At 30.3% G+C, this 23,530-nt stretch overlaps 1 protein-coding gene across 1 annotated transcript; it reads right to left on the bottom strand.

The window, feature by feature from the left end:
* Nucleotides 1–1,705: 1,705 nt before the first annotated feature.
* Nucleotides 1,706–22,079, bottom strand: LOC149148910 (fatty acyl-CoA reductase 2, chloroplastic-like). The gene is made up of 10 exons (XM_089441118.1): nt 21,487–22,079; nt 21,260–21,363; nt 18,906–19,105; nt 17,370–17,470; nt 17,052–17,268; nt 16,515–16,676; nt 3,021–3,102; nt 2,576–2,842; nt 2,406–2,479; nt 1,706–1,982 (listed from the first exon to the last, which is right to left on the bottom strand). Exons 1-10 carry the CDS (start codon nt 21,878–21,880, stop codon nt 1,772–1,774), a joined length of 1,812 nt encoding a protein of 603 aa, XP_089297244.1. The 5' UTR covers nt 21,881–22,079; the 3' UTR covers nt 1,706–1,771.
* Nucleotides 22,080–23,530: the final 1,451 nt, after the last annotated feature.

The following is a 23,530-nucleotide window of genomic DNA, read 5'->3' as shown; positions in this document are numbered from 1 at the left end:
CGTGTTTTTTATTATCAAAATTTTATTTTTTATACATGACAAATGGTTAAATGTCAATGATCAAATCAAGCTCATGGTCATCTAAAAAGTAAAAACTAACTATTCTATTCAGAATAGGTATATTGGATATCACATAATATACAACACTATTTTCAAACACCTATTTGGTTGGAGGTTTCAAATTGTAAGCTTTTGCAGACTATAAAGCTTGATTAAATAGATATCAAGAAAATTCTTGATTAGATATTTAGAATTTACATTAGCTAAAACAAAAGCCCCATCTAATTATAAAAAATTAAAATTAAATCTTTAAAATTTATATTAGCTAAAACAAAAGTCCCCATCTAACTATATAAAATTAAAATTAAAATTATTGCTTAAAAGAAGATCTTACTTAATAACATTAAATGCTCCAATTTTCAAATTATAATTATCTTAATCTAATATATTATAAAAAAAAAACATTTTAAGTTATTTAAAAATAAAAATTAATTAATGAAAAATATCATAATATCACATACTAATATATGTGATGGTTGAAGTCAAAATGTTAATAACTCGTAAAAAAGAAATCTAACAGTCAAATCATTATTGGTATTGCAGTTCCAAATACCCAAGACCAGAGTCTTCGTTACTGTCGACATTCAGAAGTAAGCTATAGCCACGCAAGGAAACCATTACCCTAAGAAATTATAGTGTTGAGGTTGAGTGTTGCCAAAAAAAAGTTTACCGTTTATGTTTTATCGAATAATAAATACATGGTATATTTAATTTTAGGTATTTATGTTAAATGGATTGATTTATGGGTGGTAAGAAAGAATCATGGTTATTTTCTCCATTCATGTTTAATAAGTAAAGTGATATTTCTTATAAATTTGCAAATTCATTTCAGAATTTTTTTATTTGGAAAAAAAATTAAATGATTATAAATTTTGAAATAAAAATAAAAATAAAATAGATTATTTAATTTTAATTATATTAATTAAATTTCTAAAATATAATAATTTTACTATTACAAATTAGATTAAATTAAATTTATTATAAATATATCAAAAATATATCATTAATTCTTAGTTACTCATAGTAATTCTTATATAGCCAAATTAGCTAATAAGTACTAAATTAAACTTATCATAAAAATATTAAAACAACTACAAAGGCTGGTAAACATATGGTACCATGAATCTAAAATATTTTTTATTAAATCGAAAGAAATTAATTAATTATAAATTTTTGAAATAAAAATAAAAATAAAATCTACTATTTAATTTTAGTCTTATCAATCAAATTTCCAAAATATAATGATTTTACAATTACTATAATAATTTTACAATTACAAACTATTATATATTAGATTAAATTAAATCTATTATAACCTATCAAAATTTCATTATTGACTCTTAGCTACTTATAGTAATTCTTATAAAACTACATTAGCATAGCCAAATTAGGCGGTAGGTATTGAATCAAACTTATCATAAAAATATTAAAACAACTACATTCAAAGGCTTGTGAGCATAAGGTGCTATGAATGTGCACTTTTCCATATTTATGGGCCATGAATGTGCACTTTTCTTATATTTATTTATAAATACATTGTAAATAAATAAAGATTAATTACATTGGATAGTTGGAAATTTATTTTTACTAAACATTCTTGATATAATTTCTATACCCAAAATGTTTTTCAATATTTAAGACATCAGAAAATAAATTTGAACATTACAACTTATTAATTCTTAAAGAAATAGGCTAATCAAGATATTCTCCCTCATACGATTAATTGCTTGATCTCTTTATAAGGGTTCTTCACATGGAGTTTCCCTGTCCCGCGTCCTCTCATTACATGCTGGCGAAGTCCAGGGATATGAACATTTCCAATATAATCATTCCACTCGATATTTTTAACATCAAATCTGAAATTCTCTTGTTCCTCCTTAGAAAGCTCTTGGAGCAACTTCTCCAAGTTTGAGATATCGAATCTGTGCTTAGGTCAAACAGCCAGGATTACAATTCAATATTCACAATGAACTTAAATGGCTTACAACAATAATTCAAGTCTATTTATATTTAGATTATCTTAAGTAAATATCGGCCATCCTTGAGTTTATTGCAGATTTCTGGAATAATTTGGGATCCAACGGACATGAACTAGATCAACTTTTTGACCGCGCCCATGTCCCTCGGATCCCAAAATATTCTGGGAATCTACAATCAATCTACTTAAGCTCACCGGTAAATATCCAGATAGTAAATTTTATAACATTTCTATAATTTAATAGATATAAGCAAAGTTTTTATGATTGTTTTTTTTTTATCAGTGAGAATATTTCAGAATCTGCAATGAAATTCACTTATTAACTAATCATCTTTAGACTGTGAAATTTCAGTCGTTAACAACTGACCTTGCTTTGTAAAATCCGTATGGCTTGTAGATCTTGGCCATATACTTCAACTGATCTGTGGCTAACCTGTTTATCTGCACATGAAATGTGAGTAAGTAAAACATGGAATTGATGTAGAAAACTTTGCATTCGAATCATTAAATAAACACGGGAGTGCAACTTCAACTTACACCAGGGGATTTGAAATCCATGTCCAAAGCACGATAGAAGTCCTCTTCAGCAGGTAGGTAAGTTAATTCCTTCACCAATCTTATTGGTTCTCCTTTTTTATCAATGTAAGGATTATGTTTGAAATGTTCAAATACTAATTTTGCAAGATTTCCAAGGGTTATTGGATTTGCAATGGACGAAGCAACATGATAGATCTCTACGCCAGGTTTTCCAGCATGCTTTGCCATGGCTGCCAAAGTTGCATTGACAACCATGTCTGCTGGTATCTGTAATTTGAGTTCAAGATAACATATTAAGAAAAACACCATTCACTAGGGATTATGAATCTAGTTAAATTCAACACATTACTTACTAATATTGCTGCTAACCTTAGTCATCTCTATCCAATTTCCAAAATATTCTAAAATTTAGAATGAAATTAAATTCAACACATTACTTACTAACCAGATCGACCACAGTATCTGCATCGGCCAGGAAGTAAGATACTTGGCCTTTTCCATAGTTTGCAATGAGAGGATCAAGCATTCTGCAATTCCAATTTCACTCTGGTTAATATTGTTGATAATGATTGAATTCAGCATTAAATGCGATGAAAATGTTTGGTTATCTGTAATTGTATCAAGAGAAACTCCTTGAACAAGTTTCTGAATACTGCTTTTCTCTTTGGAGAGATCTTTATGCTTCTATTCTAGCAATGTATCTGATTATCATGTTTTTTTTGACAGTAACTTGTGTCAACTCAATAGGCGGTCAATTTTTGAATATCCAAAGTAACCATATAAAAATCTATCTGTAAAATGTAATTATTCATTATATATCTTATATAATACATCATGCTTTTTCTTTCTGCAAAAAAAATTACATCTCATATAAATCCAGGGAGTGAATAAATAATCAGCAGAGTTAGTATGGTCAGCACCATGAACTTTCAGTGAACTCATTGAACAATTCACATAATCAATATAATATCCTCTTTGACATCCTCCTCTTTGACATCCTCAGCTCTATCAACGTAGCTAAAATAGTTGACAGTATAATATGCACTGGGCATCCTCAGCTCTATCAACATAATTAAATAGTTAGCTAAAATAGTTGACAGTATAATATGCACTGGGAACATAATTAAATAGTTAACAAAGTTATCTGTGACCAGAGTATTTAATATATGCTATTAACACTGGTTGATAAAACAGGAATGTTAAAACTCTAGGATGAAAATTCATAAAAATTAATTAAATTATAATAATTATTATTATGGTTGACTAAAAATAATTAATTAATATATAAGTTAAATATATTTATTTTTTTTAAAATATGTCACAAATTTTTTAATTAGAGAGATTTACTATATTTTATTAAAAAAAAATTGTGGAGCAAATAAGTAACTATTTTGAAGATAAATTTTAACTTTTTATTTATAGCTACTATTATGAATATTTTATAATATTATGAAAGACTAAATCTGTAAGATCCACCTAATAATTATTGACAATTAAATTAAAATTCTGAAAATTTTATCACATTTATTGATCAAAATTATAATCATCAAATATGTTTCACTGATTTCATGTTAAAGAGTTAAACTTGGATAAACATCTAAAAATTACTTTATGATACATCTCACATTTTTCAATATTAAATAAAAAAATCATAAAAAATACTAAATACTAAATTTATTATTAATATTATTGTTATTATTATTATAAAAAAGAAATAATATATAAGTTGAACACATATACATCTAAAAACACATGTAATAATATTTTTAAACCATGGAGATTCAACCCTACTTTATCATGGAGTTATTTAATTTGATATACAAGTTTTGTTACAATACTATGGGTCAATACTATGGCTTACTATTACCATATCCCCAAAAATATATAATTCGTGTTCATATGACATTTTCGTACATTTTTCAATTTAATCAAAATGGTAGAAAGGACATAACCACTTTTGAGGTACCTTTGATTTGTGACTACTGTTCAGAATATTTTGAAATACTATGTGAAGATTAAATCTCTTTGATCCACCTAATAATTATTGATAATTAAATTAAAATTCTAAAAACCTTATTCCAAAATAAACATTCCTATCAGTGTAAAAATTAATTAAAATTAATGATTAAAAAATCATTAAAATTAACTAAATTATAACTTTATTATTATTATTATTATTATTATAAAAATAATTAATATATGAGTTAAACATATATATTCAAAAGAAAAAAAAACATAACAATATTTTTTCCCATGGATACTCATCTCTATGATTTTTATCTATAAATAGGCTTTGTTACACTAACATGAGCCAACACAATGACTTATTATTATCACGTCCAAAAAATGATAACTCATGTTCATATGGCATTTTTTTATTAATCAATTTAATTAAAAGAGAACAAAGGACATAAATACTTTTGAAACAATCTCAACCTTTGATTTGTGATCACTATTAAGAATATTATGTAATACTAGTGCAACCATATAAATTGTGTTGTTGGTAAATGTTAATATGCATCAATCCTTAATAAACATCAAAACATTTCATGATACATCTCATGTTGTTAAAATTAAAATATATATAAAAACTAAAGAAACTATAGTTTATTTTAAGTTATTATTATTAGTAATTATAAAGATAACTAATACATAAGTTAAACATATACATATACATATACATATACATATACATACATATATATATATATATATTAAATCAATCTATATATATTAAAAACGTGTAATGTTTTTAATAAAAAATAGATTTCATTGCAATAATAGATGCTTTCTAGTTTAATATGGAAGAGATATTGTAATATTTTGCTTATCTTATTATGTAAATAATTTGGCTCAATTAAATTATATAAAAATAAAAATTAAATTAAATTAATGAATGAAATAAAATTGAGGTGTATATATATAATCCTAGATTCATTCTTAACTCTGAATGTATCACTAGCCTGGAGGGATCAAATCTCTTTTCATTCTGAAAGAGGTTTGCACCTCAAGAAATTTGATCCCTCTTGGTACCTAAGATGGATCTAGGTTGGTTAAGTTAGAGCATAATATTTTGAAATATAAATGTTAATATTATGCTTTAGGCACTAGGGGTGGTAGGAGTGGGTGGGGTTTTGTATAAACCCAAAGGGAACATAATTAAGAATTATGCATGATATTTGGTCAAAAGACAAATAACGAGACATAAATGTATGGATTGTTGAAAGGATTTATACTAGCCAAAATCTCACAGGTAACAAACATCAGAATCTTCGGGATTCTCTCATCATCATCCAACACTTATGCAAAGGAAACTTCCCGAGGGATAAGATTCTTGATAAGCTATTGAAAATAATAAGAAGGATCATGGAGGATATTCCACACAAAAAATACGTCCACTTCATTAAAATTCAAAATGACAAAGTTGACAAATGTGCCAGTAAATCCTGTCATCTTCAAGCAGGGAAATTAAAATAAACATGGAATTGGGATGGTAGAATCTTCCATAATCATATTGATTTAAACACTTTTAAGGAAGGAAAACAGTGTATTGTTAATTTAGTAGCTCAGGGACAAATTCCCTCCTTTGGACAACCTTTTTCATCGATAAAATACCCTCTTTACCCTTAGAAGAATTTAATTTGGCCAAGGAAATATATATTTTTAATGTGAAGACCCACTTGTGCACAAAATTTAAAGTTCGCTTAAAAAACAAATTAGGTCTCCAAATAAGCATATAAATACAAGTCAAGGTTACCTAATTTTGACACACATCACACACATCTTCTTCTTGTCTTGGAGGTTTGTACTAGTTCGAAAACTGCAGGGCTTCTTCACATGTGTGAGTAGGAGAGAGAGAATTTTAGGAGGGTCTAAATATGCCTTTGACTAGCTTTGACCAATGTTGACGTTTTGGGTGTTTGGGCACACTTTGACTTGGTTTGACTTCAGTTTTTGATCTGTTCTTGGAGGCAGTATTATTTGGCATAGGAGTTGAGGTTTTCTAGGCACTTTGACTAAATTTGAACACATACCTCGACCACAGGTTTGAGCATGGACTTTCTCTCTCCATTGACTAGGTTTGACCAAGTTGTTTGGGACCATTTTAACTAGCATTTAAGGTTTCATTCTTAGGAATTTGACTGAGATTTTTTGAAGGAGTTAGACCATTGAATTTTGAACTAGTACAACATCTTTTACTGATGTTGACTTTGACCATAATTGCAGATTTCACAATTTGACCAAATTTGACTTTTGGGCTCATCTCTTGAATTTTTGGATATTGATTTGTTGGAAAGTCAAAGTTGTTGACCTTTGGTTATTGGTTGATGAATTTGATCATTGTAATCTCTTTGTTGAACATTTTATGACAATCTAATAAGAAGAAGAATTCGAAAGGGTTTCCCCCCTGTGGGGTTTTTCCCTGGTCTTTAACCAAATCCCATGTCTCTATTTGCACTTGATTATCTTCTATTATTCAATGCACTTACTATTCTATATACAATTTCTATATGTTACTCGAAAAAATAAATTTATTTGAAATTGGTTGCTAATTGGAAAAAGGAATTGGGCTAAAGTGATTGTAACAATAATATAGAACAATGAAAAATTAACATGGTATCAGAGTTGTGGTGAAGACAAGCCCAATGAGACAAGAGGGTAGAGAAATCATCTTTGGAAGAAGATAAAGGAGTCTATTTGACATGGTCAAGATGTCTACCTCTTTCTTCAAGGATAATGAGAAGTTGGGCATTCATCTAACTTTGTTGCTTGGAAGATCGAGGTGGAAGTGATATTGGATGAAAACGATGTCCTAGATTATGTTGAAGGAAATGTCCTTGAACCTTTGAAAAATGCTCTTGTTACTACCAATTCCAAGTATAAGAAAGGTGAGTTCAAAGCTAAGAAATTTCTCATTGATTCTTTGCAAAATAATTTGCTTTTTTATGTTAGAAATTTGAAGAATTCTGAGGACATCTATTATAAGTTAGTTGGGATGTGTGAGGTCAACAATTTGAATCATATCCTATAATTGAAGAATAAACTCAAGGAAATGAATATGAAAAAGGAGGAATCTATGCAATTTTATGTAATGAGGGTATCCCAACTAAGAGATCGATTGCAAACTCTTGGTGAGCCTATATTGGATAGAAAGTTGGTGATGGTCACTCTTAAAGGTATTCCTCCTATTTGGGAAACCTTAATCACTACTATAAGCAATAATAATATACTCTCAACATTTGATGAGGTTGTTGGACCTTGGTAAATGCACTTAAGAGGAGATCGGGATGATTGCTAGAGGGAGGATTCAAAAGCATGAATAAGGAAAGCCCTCTACATTTGTTGCTCAAGACAAAAAGAGAAAAGGAAGAGGAATATCATTTGGTTCAAGAAGGACTCCCCCTAAATAAAATGACTTCAATAGAAGAGGAAGAAGAATTGAATGCTTCAACTACCATGATCATGGTCACTATTCTTGAGAATACTCTAAAAAGAGAGATGCTCTAGTATCCAACTACAACAATAATCATGGCTTCAACAACAATAGGTCCAATATTAGAAGAAGTGGAGATGCTAGAAGAAGAAGAGATGTCCCCAAATGATCATGAAGAAGGCCATAGTCTTCAAAATAAGTCAAGGAACTCCAAGTATGAAATTAATGCAGTTACTTCTCAATCTGAATATATTCTTGTTTATGCTCTTTCTAGTTCTTCCCCTCCATTTTCATATGATAGCTACTTGGGAGATAGTGGGGCTTCTATACATTTATCTAGATACTAGAAAGTCCTCTCAAACCTGTTTGAGAGGGAGACAAATCTAAAAATCATCCTTGGGGACAAATCTACACATCCAGTAAAGGGTTCTGGTTTTGTCAAATTTCATTTGGGCTCTGGTGAATTTGTTCTTCTCCATGATGATATGTACATTCTAGGATTAAATAAAAACTTGGTATCTATCTCTTCCTTGGAAGACAAAGGGATGAGAGTAACCTTCATAATAGGAAAAATCCTCACATGGCCTATGGAATCTCGCATGAGGGATGCTTTTACCTTGGGATCTAGAATTGTAGAACTCTCTAGCATTAATAGAAGACCACTACAAGCAATGGTCCACGACATCAATCATCAAATTGAGTTATGGCACCGAAGTTTGACACATCTACATTATGAAGCCCTGCCTAGATTAAAGAAGCTACTTTCTGGGATGCCTGATCTTCAAGCTAGTCATGATGGATTATGTCTAAGATGTGCCAGTGGAAAGAAGATAAGGGGACCATTCCCCTCTAGCATGAACAAGACTAATGATATTCTTCAACTCATCCATTTTGACTTATATGGACCTATGCGAGTGCACTCTCTTGGTGGCCATCTCGACTACATAATATGTATTGATGACTTCTATAGGAAAACATGGATATTCTATTTGAAGTGTAAAGTTGAGGCATTTGATATGTTCAAGCACTTCAAGGCACTGATAGAGAATCAAACAGGGAAGAAGATCAAAGTCTTCATGTCTGACAATGGTGGAGAATATACTTCAAATGAGTTTGTTGACTTTTACAATAAGGTTGGAATCAAGAAGAAAACTATTGTATGTTATAATCTTGAGAAAAATGGTGTGGCTAAGATAAAGCACAGGTCCGTCGTGGAAGCTTCCAGAGCATGTTGAATGATCAAAAATTTTCAAAGTTCAATTGGGGAGAAGCTAAAAGTACATCGATCTATGCTCAAAATAGAGTTCCTCATCAATCCTTAGATAACAAAACTCCCGAAGAAGTGGTTTCAGGTGTGAAACCTGATGTTGGAAATCTCAGGATATTTGGTTTCCCCATGTATTTTCATGTGCCGAAAGACAAAAGGAACAAGTTAGAAGCCACTAGAAAGAAAGGTACATTTGTTGGATATTGTGAAAATTATAAAGCCTTTAGAATCTATATATATATATATATATATATATATATATAGATATATATGGTCAATGGAAAATTGAGTTTAGCAAGGATGTAACTTTTGATGAAGATGTTTCCCTTACAAAAAAAAGGGACCTTCCTCCGCCCTCCTATTGAGAAGAATGATAATGACATGGACTCACTAGAATTTCCTTCTGTGTCAGAATCTGAGAAGGATATTGTTGATGATTCCATGGATCCTATCGAGCCCTTTGATTCTCCTTCAAGTGATCCCCCTACCAGGAAGATACCACTTTCTCTTCGTGATACATTACAGGATGTTGAGAGACATTCTCTTTCCAAAGGAATCTTTAGAGAAAGAAAGAAGCCTTGTCAGTACCAAGGATATGTTGCAGTTATGAGCACTATCATCAAGGTTGAGCCTCCCACTTTTAAAGAAGATATCTAAGAACATGTTTGGAAGGATTTTATTGTTGAAGAATATGAATTGATTGTGAAGAATGGTGTATGGGATGTTTCAAGACCTAAAGGAAAATTTGTTGTGACTTCGAAATGGCTATACAAGATAAAGTATGGAGCTTATGGAAGCATTGAGAAGTATAAGGCGAGGTTTGTTCCTATAGGTTTCTCCCAGAAAGAGGGAGAATATTATGATGACATATTTGAACTAGTTTCCCACTACACCACCATTAGATAAAGTGTTTCCCTTGTTGCTAGTCAAGGATGAACTCTTCACGATATGGATATGAAATCAACATTTATTCATGCAATATTATGGGAAGAAATATATGTTGAACAACCTCAGAGATTTTAAGTAAAGGACAGGGTGACTCATTTTTGTAGGTTGAAGAAATCATTATATGGTTTGAATAAAACCCCCAAATCCTGGTATGTGTGCATTAGTATTCACATGGTGAAGCTTGGGCTCACATGAAATAGTGTCGACCCAAACCTCTACTTCAAAGTCGTCCAAGGTATGCCTTTGATTTTGGTTTTATATGTTGATGATTTATTCTATACACATAGTGAACCTTTGATGCTCAAGTACAAGAGGGCGTTGGCATCTAAGTTTGAGATGAAGGACATTGGCTTGATGTATTACTTCTTGGGATTAGAATTGTGGAAAAGACTAGATGAAAATTTCCTTTCTCAAGGAAAATATGTCGTGAAGCTATTGGAAATATTTGGAATGATAGAATGCAAGTCCCTGGCCACACCGATGGAGATGAACTTCAAAAATCTATGTGGAGATGTTGTTGGACATTATTTGGTGAATCTCTTTGAGTATCGACACTTGATTTGGACATTAATATTCCTTGTGAACACATGTCAGAACATATGTTTTGCAATGAACAATTTGATTCAATTCATAAATAAGCCCCTTCATGCACAATGGGTTGTTTCTAAGCACGTGTTGAGATATCTGCATGGAAGTATTAACCTTGGTCTGAGATATATTATGAGAGATGTACGAATTCATGGGTACACTGATGCTGACTAGGCTGGAAATATTATTGATAGGAAGGGCACATCAGAATGTTTCTTTATTTTGGATTCTTCCATGATATCTTGGATGAGCAGGAAACAAAATTTTGTAGCCTTGAGCATGACTGAGGCATAGTATATTTCTAATACCATGGCTAGTTGTGAGGTAGTATGGTTGAGGAATCTCTTTGGAGAGTTGTTTGAGTAGGTCATGGATACAGTAATGATATATTGTGACAACAAAAGTGGGATTTGATAAGCAGAGAATCTCGTGTTTCATAATAAGTCCAAGTATTGAGATCAAACCCATAATTACATACAATACATCGTGCAAGGAGGAGCTGTGAAACTCCATCATATTTCAACTGATGGGCAGATATCAAACATTCTCACCAAGGCTTTACCGAAAGATAAGTTCTTGGTATTTAGAGAGAAACTTGGACTGTTGGATGTGACCCTCTTGGGAAAGGGTCCCAACTAATTGATAACATGGAGCATAGCTCTTCCCTCATGTTGAGCTCCGAGGGTGAGGAATGGATCAGTAAGGGCTCTTAAGGTTAAGGGAACTCCAGACAATAAGATAGGGTGTGATCCTTACCCCCGTGGTAAGTCAATCTCACCTATTGTGGTTGTAGGGTATGTATGCGATCCTTACCAGTTATGACAAGTGTGTATCACCCCCTACCATTAAGTCTGGGACTTGACATACCATACCCCAATTAGCATCCTACCCACAAGTTGGGCTTATTGGGATTGGTCCTCCCCATTTGTCCAATGGGTTGAGGACACTTGAGATAGGTTGTGATCCTTACCCAACCTAGTAAGTCGATTTCACTCAAGTATTGGGATGCAAGTGTTCTACCACTTGACTCTTTACGGTCTAGATAGAGGATCAACGGACAATAGGACAAATTGTGATCCTTAAGTCAATCTCACCTCTTGTTCTCGATGATATGATAGGGCATGATCCTTAAGTTGGTCTCGCTTATTGTCACGGGTCAATAGGATAGAGTGTGATCCTTTCCCTTGAGGTAAGTAGATCTCACCTATTGTCCTTGATAGAGGGTGGTAGCTTGACCTCCCCTACGATATCAAAATCTTCTTCTTTTAGATTCGATAGCGTTTAGTAGTTGAGCAGAGATGAGAAAAAACAACACTTGACTTGAATTTGAGATGGGACATATGTTGCAATCAAAATTTCTCCCTAGCTAAGAGGGAGTGTTAAATTGACATCTTAGGGACAAATTCCCTCGTTTGGACAACCTTCCTCATCCAGAGAAGACCCTCTTTTACCTTGGAAGAATTTAATTTTGTCAAGGAAAAATATATTTTTAATCCTTAAGTCAATATCACCTATTGTTATAGACGATATGATAGAGTGTGATCCTTAAGTCGGTCTTGCCTATTGTCACAGGTCAATAGGATAGAGTGTGATCCTTTCCCTTGATGTAAGTAGATATCACATATTGTCCTTGATAGAGGGTGGTAGCTTGAGCTCCCCTATGATGTCAAACTCTTCTTCTTTTAGATTTGATAGTGTTTAATAGATGAGCAGAGATGAGCAAAAGCAACACTTGACTTGATATTTGAGATCGGCCATCTGTTGCAATAAAAAAATTCTCCCTAGCTAAGAGGGTGTGTTAAATTGGCAGCTTAGGGACAAATTCCCTCTTTTGGACAACCTTCCTCATCCAGAGAAGACCCTCTTTTACCTTGGAAGAATTTAATTTTGTCAGGGAAAAATATATTTTTAATGTGAAAACCCACTTGTGGACAAAAATTCAGGTCAACTTCAAAGACAAATTGGGTCTCCAAATAAGCATATAAGTACAAGTCAAGGCTACCTCTTTTGGACACACAACACACACATATTCTTCTTCTCTTAGAGGTTTGTACATTCTAAAAATTGCAGGAATTCTTCACATGTGTGAGTAGGAGAGAGAGAATTTCAGGAGGGTCGAATTTTCCTTTGACCAACATTGACTTTTTGGGTGATTGGGAACACTTTGACTTAGTTTGGCTTCAGTTTTTAATTTTTTATTGAAGGCCGCATTATTTGGCATAGAGATCAAGGTTTTATGGGCACTTTGACTATAGTTGACAACAGACTTTGACAACAAGTTTGACCATGGACTTTCTCTCTCCATTGACCAAGTATGATCGAGTTGTTTGGAACTATTTTGACCTCATTTTGACCAGCATTTAAGGCTACATTCTTGGGCAGTAGATCGATCTCTTTTGTAGGAGTTTGACTATTGACTTTTGGACTAATTAGGGAATTTTTTACTATTATTGAATTTGACCAAAATTACATATTTTATAGTTTGACCATATTTGCCTTTTGGGCTCAACCATTGAATTTTTTGATATTGATTTATTGGAAAGTCAGTTGTTGACCTTTGACTATTGGTTGATGAATTGGATCATTGTAATATATTTGTTGAATATTTTATGACAATCTAATAAGAAGAAGAACTTGAAAGGGTTCCCCCCTTATGGGGCCTTTCCTTGGTCTTTAACCAAATATTGTGTATCTCATTGCTCTAGATTGTCTTCTATTGTTCATTACGCTTACTATTCCATATAAAATTGCTACTTGTTACTGGAAAGATTAAATTGATTTGAAAGTGATTGCTAATTGAAGAAAATAATTTGGCTAAAATGATTGTAATAACATAGAACAATGAAAAAATAACAGGTATGTGTTGTTATGATAAAAAAATATTATTATAAGGTCAAAAAAAATCAAGTGTTAGGATGGGCAGATGTGAAGGGGATCAATATCAAAATGAAAGTGCGGGCCTAATGGATGTTTTGGCACCCCATGTAATATCGACACATGCAAGAAATACTCTACACCATCTTCATTAAAACCACATAATGTGAAGGACGCAATTCAATCTAGTTTCAAGCCCCCTACACATGGCAATGATCACATCTACGCTAATGGAACTTATGAAGAGTTATGTTCGTCACATTTTGGATGCATGCAGGATCAAGAGAGTGCAATTTGAAATGATGAAATTGCCACCTCACACCTTGGTATGTCTTGCCAATTTGGGATCTCAATTTGGATGGAAAAGTAGAGGACTCTAATAGTGAATTTGGAAATCCCCGTGGAGTAACTTCACCCAGGCTGATAAGCTTATTCTCTTTAATGGAGCATTAGGATTACATGTTAACATTTATGTCTATTTCTAGTTCTACATGTATAATTGTGGTTATTGAATTAGGTGAGGGAGGAAAGAATATTATCAATGCATAATCAAAAGGTGTGTTTCTATCCCTTGTGATCTGATTTGGCTCTCAATGGGTAGCTATGGCAGTTATTCAACAGATGTAAGGGTTGTCGGCTCATTCGACAACTCTTGGGGCTATATTTCAAATAATCCATTCTCTGAATAATAGCATGAGGTTCATGGAAGCTTTGACCCAAAGCCTTTTAGTACAATTGGATGGCATGCAAGATTGAAAACTCAGCCAGGGCTCACCTTCAGCACGAACAAGCAGATTATTCAAGGAATAAACATAGCAAGATAAATAATGCTAGTTCAAACAGTTGAGTGGGATTGGCACATAAGTCAACAATTGCAGAAAGTCACAAAGTTCTTATTGATGAACCGTATTCTTGTGAGCACAACATTTGGTATCAAGATAAAGGGAGGGCTCTGAGAGAAACATAGACCCAACCTTATCTTTTTTGGCCCATGTGGACCAAGATGAAATCTAGCAGAGACCGAGAACTTAGCAACAGTAGCAGAGAAGTGCAACAAATGCAAGTGTCAGAAGAGGGGCACATAAATTCTAGTAAAAGGAACACAATGTAATTGGATATTCTTGTCATAAATATGAAACAACAAGAGTAGTTGACAACTACTGTTAACCTGATAGAGGAAGTCCAAGACTTGAAGGGAAGGTTGGCTAGAGAAATGGATGAAATTGAGGAACTACATAAACAAATTGTTGCTTTACATGACCAAATCTATGCTCTAAATCTCAACCTCAAGGAGCCCAAAGTTGCAAGTAAGCAAGAAGGGGGATCACTCCTAAACCTCAGCTTGTTGCGAGAAGAGGAAAGTAATAATATGCAATGATGTATGCTTGTTGCAATTTTTTATTTTTTGTTAAGTAGTTACTGTAGAATGTACTCCTACAGACATGTAATGGCATACTATGTAGTCTCTTAGATGCATTAGAAATCACTACACAAAGGGACAATATGTAAAATGCACAAATGTAACAAATCTCTTAGGTATCTATTATGACCAAGCATAGACTTAATACAAAAATCATACTCATTCCTCTTTCATATATATATATATATATATATATATATATATATATATATAATGATTAATGCTTTAGGCACTAGATCCAAGATAGAATGCTTGTAATTTATTTTCATGTGATTTTTTATTTTATTTATATATTAAATATAGATAATTATTATATGATAGTTGTGTTTATTTTAGAATAATGTTTTCATAATTTTAATTTAATTAAATGGCTAGTAAATGCTTGTAGGTATCAATCCATAACAAGCATCAAAACACAAATTTCATGATATGTCTCACATTGTTAAAATTAAAAGTATCATAAAATTGAATAAATTATAACCTCTTTTTAAAGGTAAACACTTACTAGACATTTAAACCAATGTCCCTTTTACATGGAAGATTTTTAACATTATACCCATCATTGTCAATCAAAATTTAGGGGAGCAATTATATTATTATTATTATTATTATTATTAAAAAAATAATATACAAGCTAAACATACGTACATCTAAAAAAAACATAGAGATTCTTAATATGTATTCTGGAGGTTAAATCTCTATCATCTACCTCATAATTATCTATAATTAAATTAAAATGATGAAACTCCTATTCCAAGATATACATTTCTTTAGGAATAAATAATGATTAAGTAGATGGTAGGTATTTAATTTTCATGTGATATTTTTAAAAGTAATTAGCATTGAAAATTAAAATTTATCTCAAGGGTAGTTATGTGTTTTTTACTTTTCAATTTAATTAAAAGAATGTGAAATGTGATTGAATTCATATATGTGTGTGTGTGTCCGCTATTTTTATTAATGTGAAATATATCATGAAAGAAGTACTTTCATCAACATTCATGGGCTCTTTAATTTATAGAGCTATATTAGTGAGGTGTTGTTTAACTAATATTTAAGAAATGACTTTTTTGACTAAATAATTCAATTCTAAGCAAAATTGTGATTTCTTTTTAATTAAAATGTATTTTTAAATATATAAATAAATTGAACATCCTAAAAATATAAAAAAATACTCTAAATTTATAAATTAAACAAGATAAATTTATAATTCTTACAAATCTCTACTGACTTTTAGGATGAAAAAATTTACCAAAAAACCATTTGGTTAGTTTAACTATACATGTTATTTTTATAACTCAAATCAGAGATCTCATTTCTTTTCCATTAAGTTCATGACAACTTATTAAAAAAACACTTATCAAATAGATATATTCTATAATGGTGTTAAGGGACTGATTTTTGTTACCGGTTGCCTTCAATCCATCCCGGGAAAGGTTGACTGTACGTGCTCTCAATAACACTGGGACGAACGATGAGCACTGGTAAATGTTTCCTGCCATCCACTATTAGCATCTCGGCCATTGCCTTCGTGAAAGCGTACGTATCATGCCATCCGTATTCTCTTGCCCTGAAACAGTTTCATTTTCAGCCATTAAGATATGTATTAAAACGCCCACGTATATGGTAATAAATGGGTTAGTTGTATAGGTGTAGTTTTGAATAATTTATTTCTTAAAAATATTTGTTGACATATATTTAAGTATTTTTATATAGATGGTTGATTTTTTAAATATTTCGCAATAAATTGATATGGACTAGGTCAATTATTTGACTACCTTCATATCTGTTTCATTGCAGAATATTCTCAAAATCAACAATCAACATAAACTCAGCGTGCATTTACTACACATGGGTAACCCAATTATTTTCAACACCATGATATAAAAAACTGAGATTATATACACACCAAAAGTAACTTAGAAAAAATAATAACTAAAGACACCTTTCTGTGCCCAAATCTTTGAGCCTCTGAGAAATTTTCTCCCGAGAAACTAGTCCCTTATTACAATTTCGGAAATTTGAAAATTCATTTTCAAGATCTCGGCGAACTTTGTTTGCTAATTGAAATTCAGCTTCGATGTCCAGAGGTGGATTTTTGTTGTGCCCCCTAGGAAAAGGTTTCTCCAATGCTCGACCTTCACTTTGGCCGTTGACATACGCTTTGGAAAAGGCAAAAAGAAAAAAGGTACAGATTCAGAAAACTGAGCAAACCATTAGTACATTATGGGTAGAAATATTGGGTGAACAATGGATAATTTACCAGTAGACAGTTGCATGAAAAGCTGGATCTTTTGGCAGCGTTTTCCAAACTCCAAAAGGCGATAAACTCCTAGTGTGTTAGTTTGCATCAAGAAATCGTACCTGGATGAAAACATCAACTTAATTATAATGTTTACGTGGTGGTAAGCAAATTCACATATTGAACAGAGTGAAGTTATTCACAGTCCATCTATAACAATTCTCCATGTAGAGAAAGGATATTTATTTCTGGAATGGATAAGGAGTTTTTATCTTCATGCAATAGATTTATTAAATTGACAAAAACAGGTAGTATTACATTTGTAATATAGTTTACATCGAATAATTTTCAAAAGAATGTAATTTAATATAGTTTACATAAATTTAGAAGGAAGAAGGTAAGATTGTACATTTTTAAAATATTTTAGAATCTAATGTAATAGTGTCAATATGGTAGTTGTATTGAGTAAATGTGTGAATGTAATTATATTTTTTTTATTTTTTATTAGTAATAATGATTTTGTAGTGTTTTTTTAAATTTATGTGAGAAAACAAGTTTATGAAAATTAAAGTGAGAGGAAAAGATTTTAGACTAAATAATATATTATTTTTATTTTTGTTTGATTGTTAAGTTTAGTAAGGCCTACATATTTTATTTGTTTTAGTTTTGAACCTGTGACTTTTTAGAAGGAAACACATGCTCTTAACCATTAGGCCACGAAGCAAGAGTAATATATTATAGAAAACATAATTATCTTCTTTAAAATGAGGATAGAAATTGGAATAGAAAAGTTGATGGAAATATTAAAAGAAAAAAAATGTTTTTGTATTATTATTTTGTATTGTATAATATATTTTTAATACTTCACTTTTATTTTTATAAATCATATAACATAATAAATTTGAATAAATTCATTCTAAAACATTAAATTGGATATGAGGAAATACTCAATTTAGTTGTTTATATATATATATATATATATATATATATATATATATATATATATATATTGTTTGAGTGGGTTTAATGCTTAAGAGCATGCAGTGTTTCTTCCTAAGAAGTCAGAGGTTCAAAACCACAAGGGATAGAGTATGTGCCTTCCTAGATTTAACAAGTCAAATCTTGTGGAGAGGTCTCATACACCAATTTGGTGTCTAGCTTGGCCATGACCCTCTATCCAAGACCCATGAACTCATAATTTTGTATTTAATTTAAACTTATATGAATAACTATGGAGTCTTCTACTGATGCTAAGGAATTGCCAGCTAAAAGTGGCAGGAATCCGAGCAAAAAAATTTCAAAAAATCTTGCAGTAGCAATGTTTGAGTAATGTTTTTAATGGTGGAAATAGATTCAGGACCATCAAAAAATTTTAGGGCACCCAAAATATTGAAATTTGACAGCTATAACTTAGATTTAGAAAAATTCTTATCAGATTTAATCAAAATATCACTAAAATTTCAATGATTTTGAAGGAAAAAAAAACAATATGATTAAACTATGGAAATAAGTATTATATCAATTTTATAATTTAAAGCCAAAAACCAGTTCAAGTACCTTTCATCGAATGTTGTGACGGCGGCCGAGCTCACAATAATGTCTACCTCCTTTACGAGCAGATCGGCAAAATCTTCTTGAATTCCTAAATTAGGTTGCGTCACATCACCGGGCACCGGAACCAATTTTTCCAACATGAACTTCTCGTATTCGTTGCCATACATTTCGCGTAGCCCCTTGAATAATTCGGCGTTCATAATCTGAGATTCAGAAATAACCAGGAAGAAATAAAAATCTTTAATTTCAAATTTCAATTATTCCAGGCCATAACAGTGCTAATAAAATTAGCGAATGAAATACAAATATAATTACATAGCATCCCAGCTGAAGAATCAATATACAATATATGTAGTAGAAGCGAACAGATTTCAATCAACATACAACATAGATTTCAATCCACATACAACATATATCGTGTATATCGTCAAAGTGAGTAGATTTCATCATACAATATTATCGCCCAAGTGACCAGAATTAAGTCATCACCGAAACAAATGTACTGCAGAATCTAACGTGGCTGGGGAGTGCAAAAGCCAACCGCCCCAACCAACACATCATGCATTCAGGTGCATTAGTGTTATGACTATAAAAATTTACAATAATAGATTAAAATCACAGCTGAGTAATGATATATCAGATGTGAAGTTTTTTTAATGATTCAACACATATAGGTATGAAGTTCATACGGATCTACTTTTCGGTGGATTATTAATAGATTAAATTTATAAGTTTATAATTTATTTACGTGGACTGTAACGTTTTCTTATTAATTTTTTTTTATAATATTAAGTTTTTAATTTTAAAACTAGATTTTATTTGTAAAGATTATAGGTGATTTTATATCAAAGAGTATTTTAATTATGGTTTATCTAAAACTTTATAGACTTAAATTTATGTTTTTAATAATAATTATTTTACATCTTCAAATTTATTTCTTGAATACTTTATATTTCTCAATCTATATTCAAATTTCACATTCGCTCATTATACATTTATCACCCATGATTATACATTTATTGTAGCACTTCATACATTTATTGTAGTAATTGTTGATGAAAACTTACCAAAGTTATTGAGAAATAAAACTAGAGAATAACTATCTAACCTTAAAATTTATAAAAAGTAGCTTTGACTTATACATTTAGTGTAGTACTTGTTGATGATTAGTTACAAAAGTTAATAAGAAGTAAAATTGGAGAATAAATATCTGACATTTAAATTTATAAAAGGTAGGTTGGGTTAAGAAGTAAAATTGGAGAATAATTATTTGACATTTAAATTTATAAAAGGTAGCTTGGCTTATAAAATGTTTTAGATGTACTTGCACCTAATACCATTAATAAATTTATGAGGGTATTGGTTGATAATTACTTATAAAGATTAATGAGAGGTGGAATTGAGAGGTGGAATTGAAGCATAACTATATAGTTTTTAAATTTATAAAAGGTAGCTTGGCTTATAAAATGTTTTAGATGTACTTGCACCTAATACCATTAATAAATTTATGAGGGTATTTGTTGATAATTACTTATAAAGATTAATGAGAGGTGGAATTGAGAGGTGGAATTGAAGCATAACTATATAGTTTTTAAATTTATGAAATTTGTTTGGCTTAATGATAATGAGAAGTGGAATTGAAGTATAATTATGTAGTTTTTGAATTTATGAAATTTAGTTGTTTTAATATAATGTTATAAGTGGTATTGAAGTATAATTATATAGTCTTTGAATTTATGAAATTTAGTTGTTCTAATAAAATGTTATAAATGGATTTGATGTCATTTGTTTATTGTTGTATGTGTTTATGGTTTACTATTGTTTGTTCACTAATACAGATAGTATATTTTGGAGATGAATCACAGTTGTGGGTTTGAAATGTTGATTTCTAAATCAACAAGGATGCGATGAAAATAGAAAATCAGTTAGAATAAACTATAAATCGCAGAAATCTTAATTCAGAAGTTATCTGCTAATACTTATTGGCATTCACCAACCACAACTTATCCTACTATGCTAATAAATAAACTCATTGATTTTAATGCATATGGTTACTCTGACTATACTAATAAATAAACTCATTGATTTTAATGCATATGGTTACTCTGCTGATATGGAATTTTCTATGAAACTTTCAAAAATATGCAATCCTAATATGGAAAACAACTAACTACATGTTCAAATTTAACACTCTCTCTTAGTCTCAATTTCAATTTCATGTTATTTGTTTTTAAGGGTAGTTCACTAACGGCAAAATTTTCGATTTATTTAATACTTCCTTATTACTAATAAATTTGCGCATCTTAATCTAAATTATACTCCAGGAACACATTTAAAAGACACAGCAACTCTCTTACTTGGTTCCTTAATCTTTTCAAAGCAGAGGCGGGATCGTCGGCCCTTATGATTAAAAACAGTTTTCCAGTGTCGGGTTGCATCCTCAGTATTTTCTCTACCAGCACTGCAGATATAAAAACACGATCTCCTGTTCAACCTTACAGTATGCCATGAATACAAAGCCTAAGGTCTACAAAAATTAATCAGAAGAAGAATTAATAACGTAAGGTATGAATCTGCGCTGTACCTTTTGCCACGAAGCCTGTGGCTCCTGTGATAAGAAAGTTTTTCTCCCTCATAAAGTCTACAATTCCAAGACCTTTGCACGAATTTGGATCATGCAGAGCAGAAACGTTTACTGTAACATTGCTAACACATCCTTCATGTTTTGCATGGAAAACACTGCGTAGCTGATCGAAATTAGTTGCACTTTGGCAGCAGAAACGATTAAACAGTATTGATTTGTTATCTCGCCGATACCCTAATTTCTTCCTGGGGCTAGGGCTACTTAGTAGTGGCCATGGAACCACATTATTTTTACTAATGCAAATCGATTCCAAATACCAAGGCTGGAAATCATAATTAGCATATGAAAATTTGACAGCCAGCTTTGAATTCTGAAATAAGTTTAAGCTAACCATGGCAGCCTGACTAGAATGATATGTGGCTAGAATTATCTGAGACAGGCAGGGAGGCTGGGAAATTAACTAAACAACGCTGGACTAAACACTAAATGATATTCAAAAGCGATTAACAGATTCAGTGCCTTGATCCGGAGCATTGGTCTTTTTATAAGCATACATGGCTCTGAACCCTGGGCTATTAAACACGACACCACATTCAAAGAGTGATTTGTAACACTTATAAGGCAGCATAAAGTAGAGTTTTTTAACATTTATAAAGTAACATAATTTTTGTTTATTTTTTTTCCATATAAATAAATAAAGTAACATAATATTTTAATATGTAAAATAAGATAATGTTTTATAAATAAATAAGATAATGTTTTAATATTTATAAGTATATTTATTTTGGAATATGATTTTATTAAGCGGATGACAGGGATTTTATTTTTATAAAATATTTTAGAATAGTTTTAATAGATGGATCATAGAGATTTTATCTTTATAGAATATTTTAGAATAGTTTTAATATTATATAATTGTGAGATCTAAAGTAGTTATATTTATTATTCCTTTTTAAATTAAATTCATTAATTAAAAAATTTCATATGAAATGAGTTATGGTTTTATGAGTAGGTAGTATTTATAAGTTATGGTATTGCTTTTTGATATTGTGACCAATCTTATTTTTAAATTAAAAACATTATCATGGTTTAAGAATTTAGTTGATTTTTAATTGAAAAGTGAAAATTATTATTAATAAATATATATAAATAAAAAATATTATAACTAAATTATTAATAAATAAAAATAAAATTTAAAATTTTATATAAATGATTTTTCTATTAAAACAATTATATATACATTTAAAGACAATACTATCGATTTTTTTGTGAATTTAATGAAACAAAAAAATTAAAATTTCAATATCCAATAACAAAGAATAATTTAGCCAATAATTCATGAACATGATCTAAAATATGAAATAATTATTTGTCTTAATGGTAATTGAATTTTAAATAAAATATTATATATATATATATATATATATATATATATATATAATATATATATTTATTACAAATAAATTTAATTTTAAAAATTTATTTAGAAAAGATAATTTAAATAATGTTATATATATATATATGAATGATTCGTTAATATTTATAAAGATAAATTTATTGAGTTATTTTTATTTTAATGTAATGTAGTTTTACACCTTAAATAAAATATTAAGATCATAAAGTAATAAATGTAATATAGGATGGTAGTTAAATCATCCATTATATAGGTATAGTTAATTGGATAATAATAAATGTAATATAGGATGGTAGTTGATATAGGGATAAGGTTATAAATTTAATAATTATATATTTAATATAATGTAGTGATATTGATTTATTGATAAGCTGTAAAATTAATTGTAATATAGGATGGTAGTTGATATAGGTATAAGGTTATAAATTTAAGAATTATATTTTTAATGTAATGTAGTGATATTGATACATTGATAAGGTGTAAAATTAATTGGTAGATAAATGTAAAAGTAAAATATAAATTTATTATTTTATAAAAAAACAAAACAAAAGAAACAAAAACTAAACAAAAAATTAATTAGTAAAATTTAATAATAATTTATATAATTATTTTATACAATATTTTATAATA

This window comes from Pinus tabuliformis, chromosome 9 (assembly GCF_031772625.1).
Source record: "Pinus tabuliformis cultivar Carrire ecotype Pingquan chromosome 9, CPIR1, whole genome shotgun sequence".
Taxonomy (NCBI): Eukaryota; Viridiplantae; Streptophyta; class Pinopsida; order Pinales; family Pinaceae; genus Pinus; species Pinus tabuliformis.
The sequence above is the reverse complement of the archived record's forward strand: the minus strand, read 5'-3'. Positions and strand labels throughout refer to the sequence as shown.

Coding starts and splice junctions, on each gene's coding strand:
- LOC149148910 (XM_089441118.1), bottom strand. CDS start 21,880: ATGGTTAGCTTAAACTTATTTCAGAATTCAAAGCTGGCTGTCAAATTT. Junction 17,471..18,905: donor GTCACAACATTCGATGAAAG/GTACTTGAACTG, acceptor GTTTTCATCCAG/GTACGATTTCTTGATGCAAA. Junction 3,103..16,514: donor GGATGGATTGAAGGCAACCG/GTAACAAAAATC, acceptor TTGGAATTGCAG/AATGCTTGATCCTCTCATTG.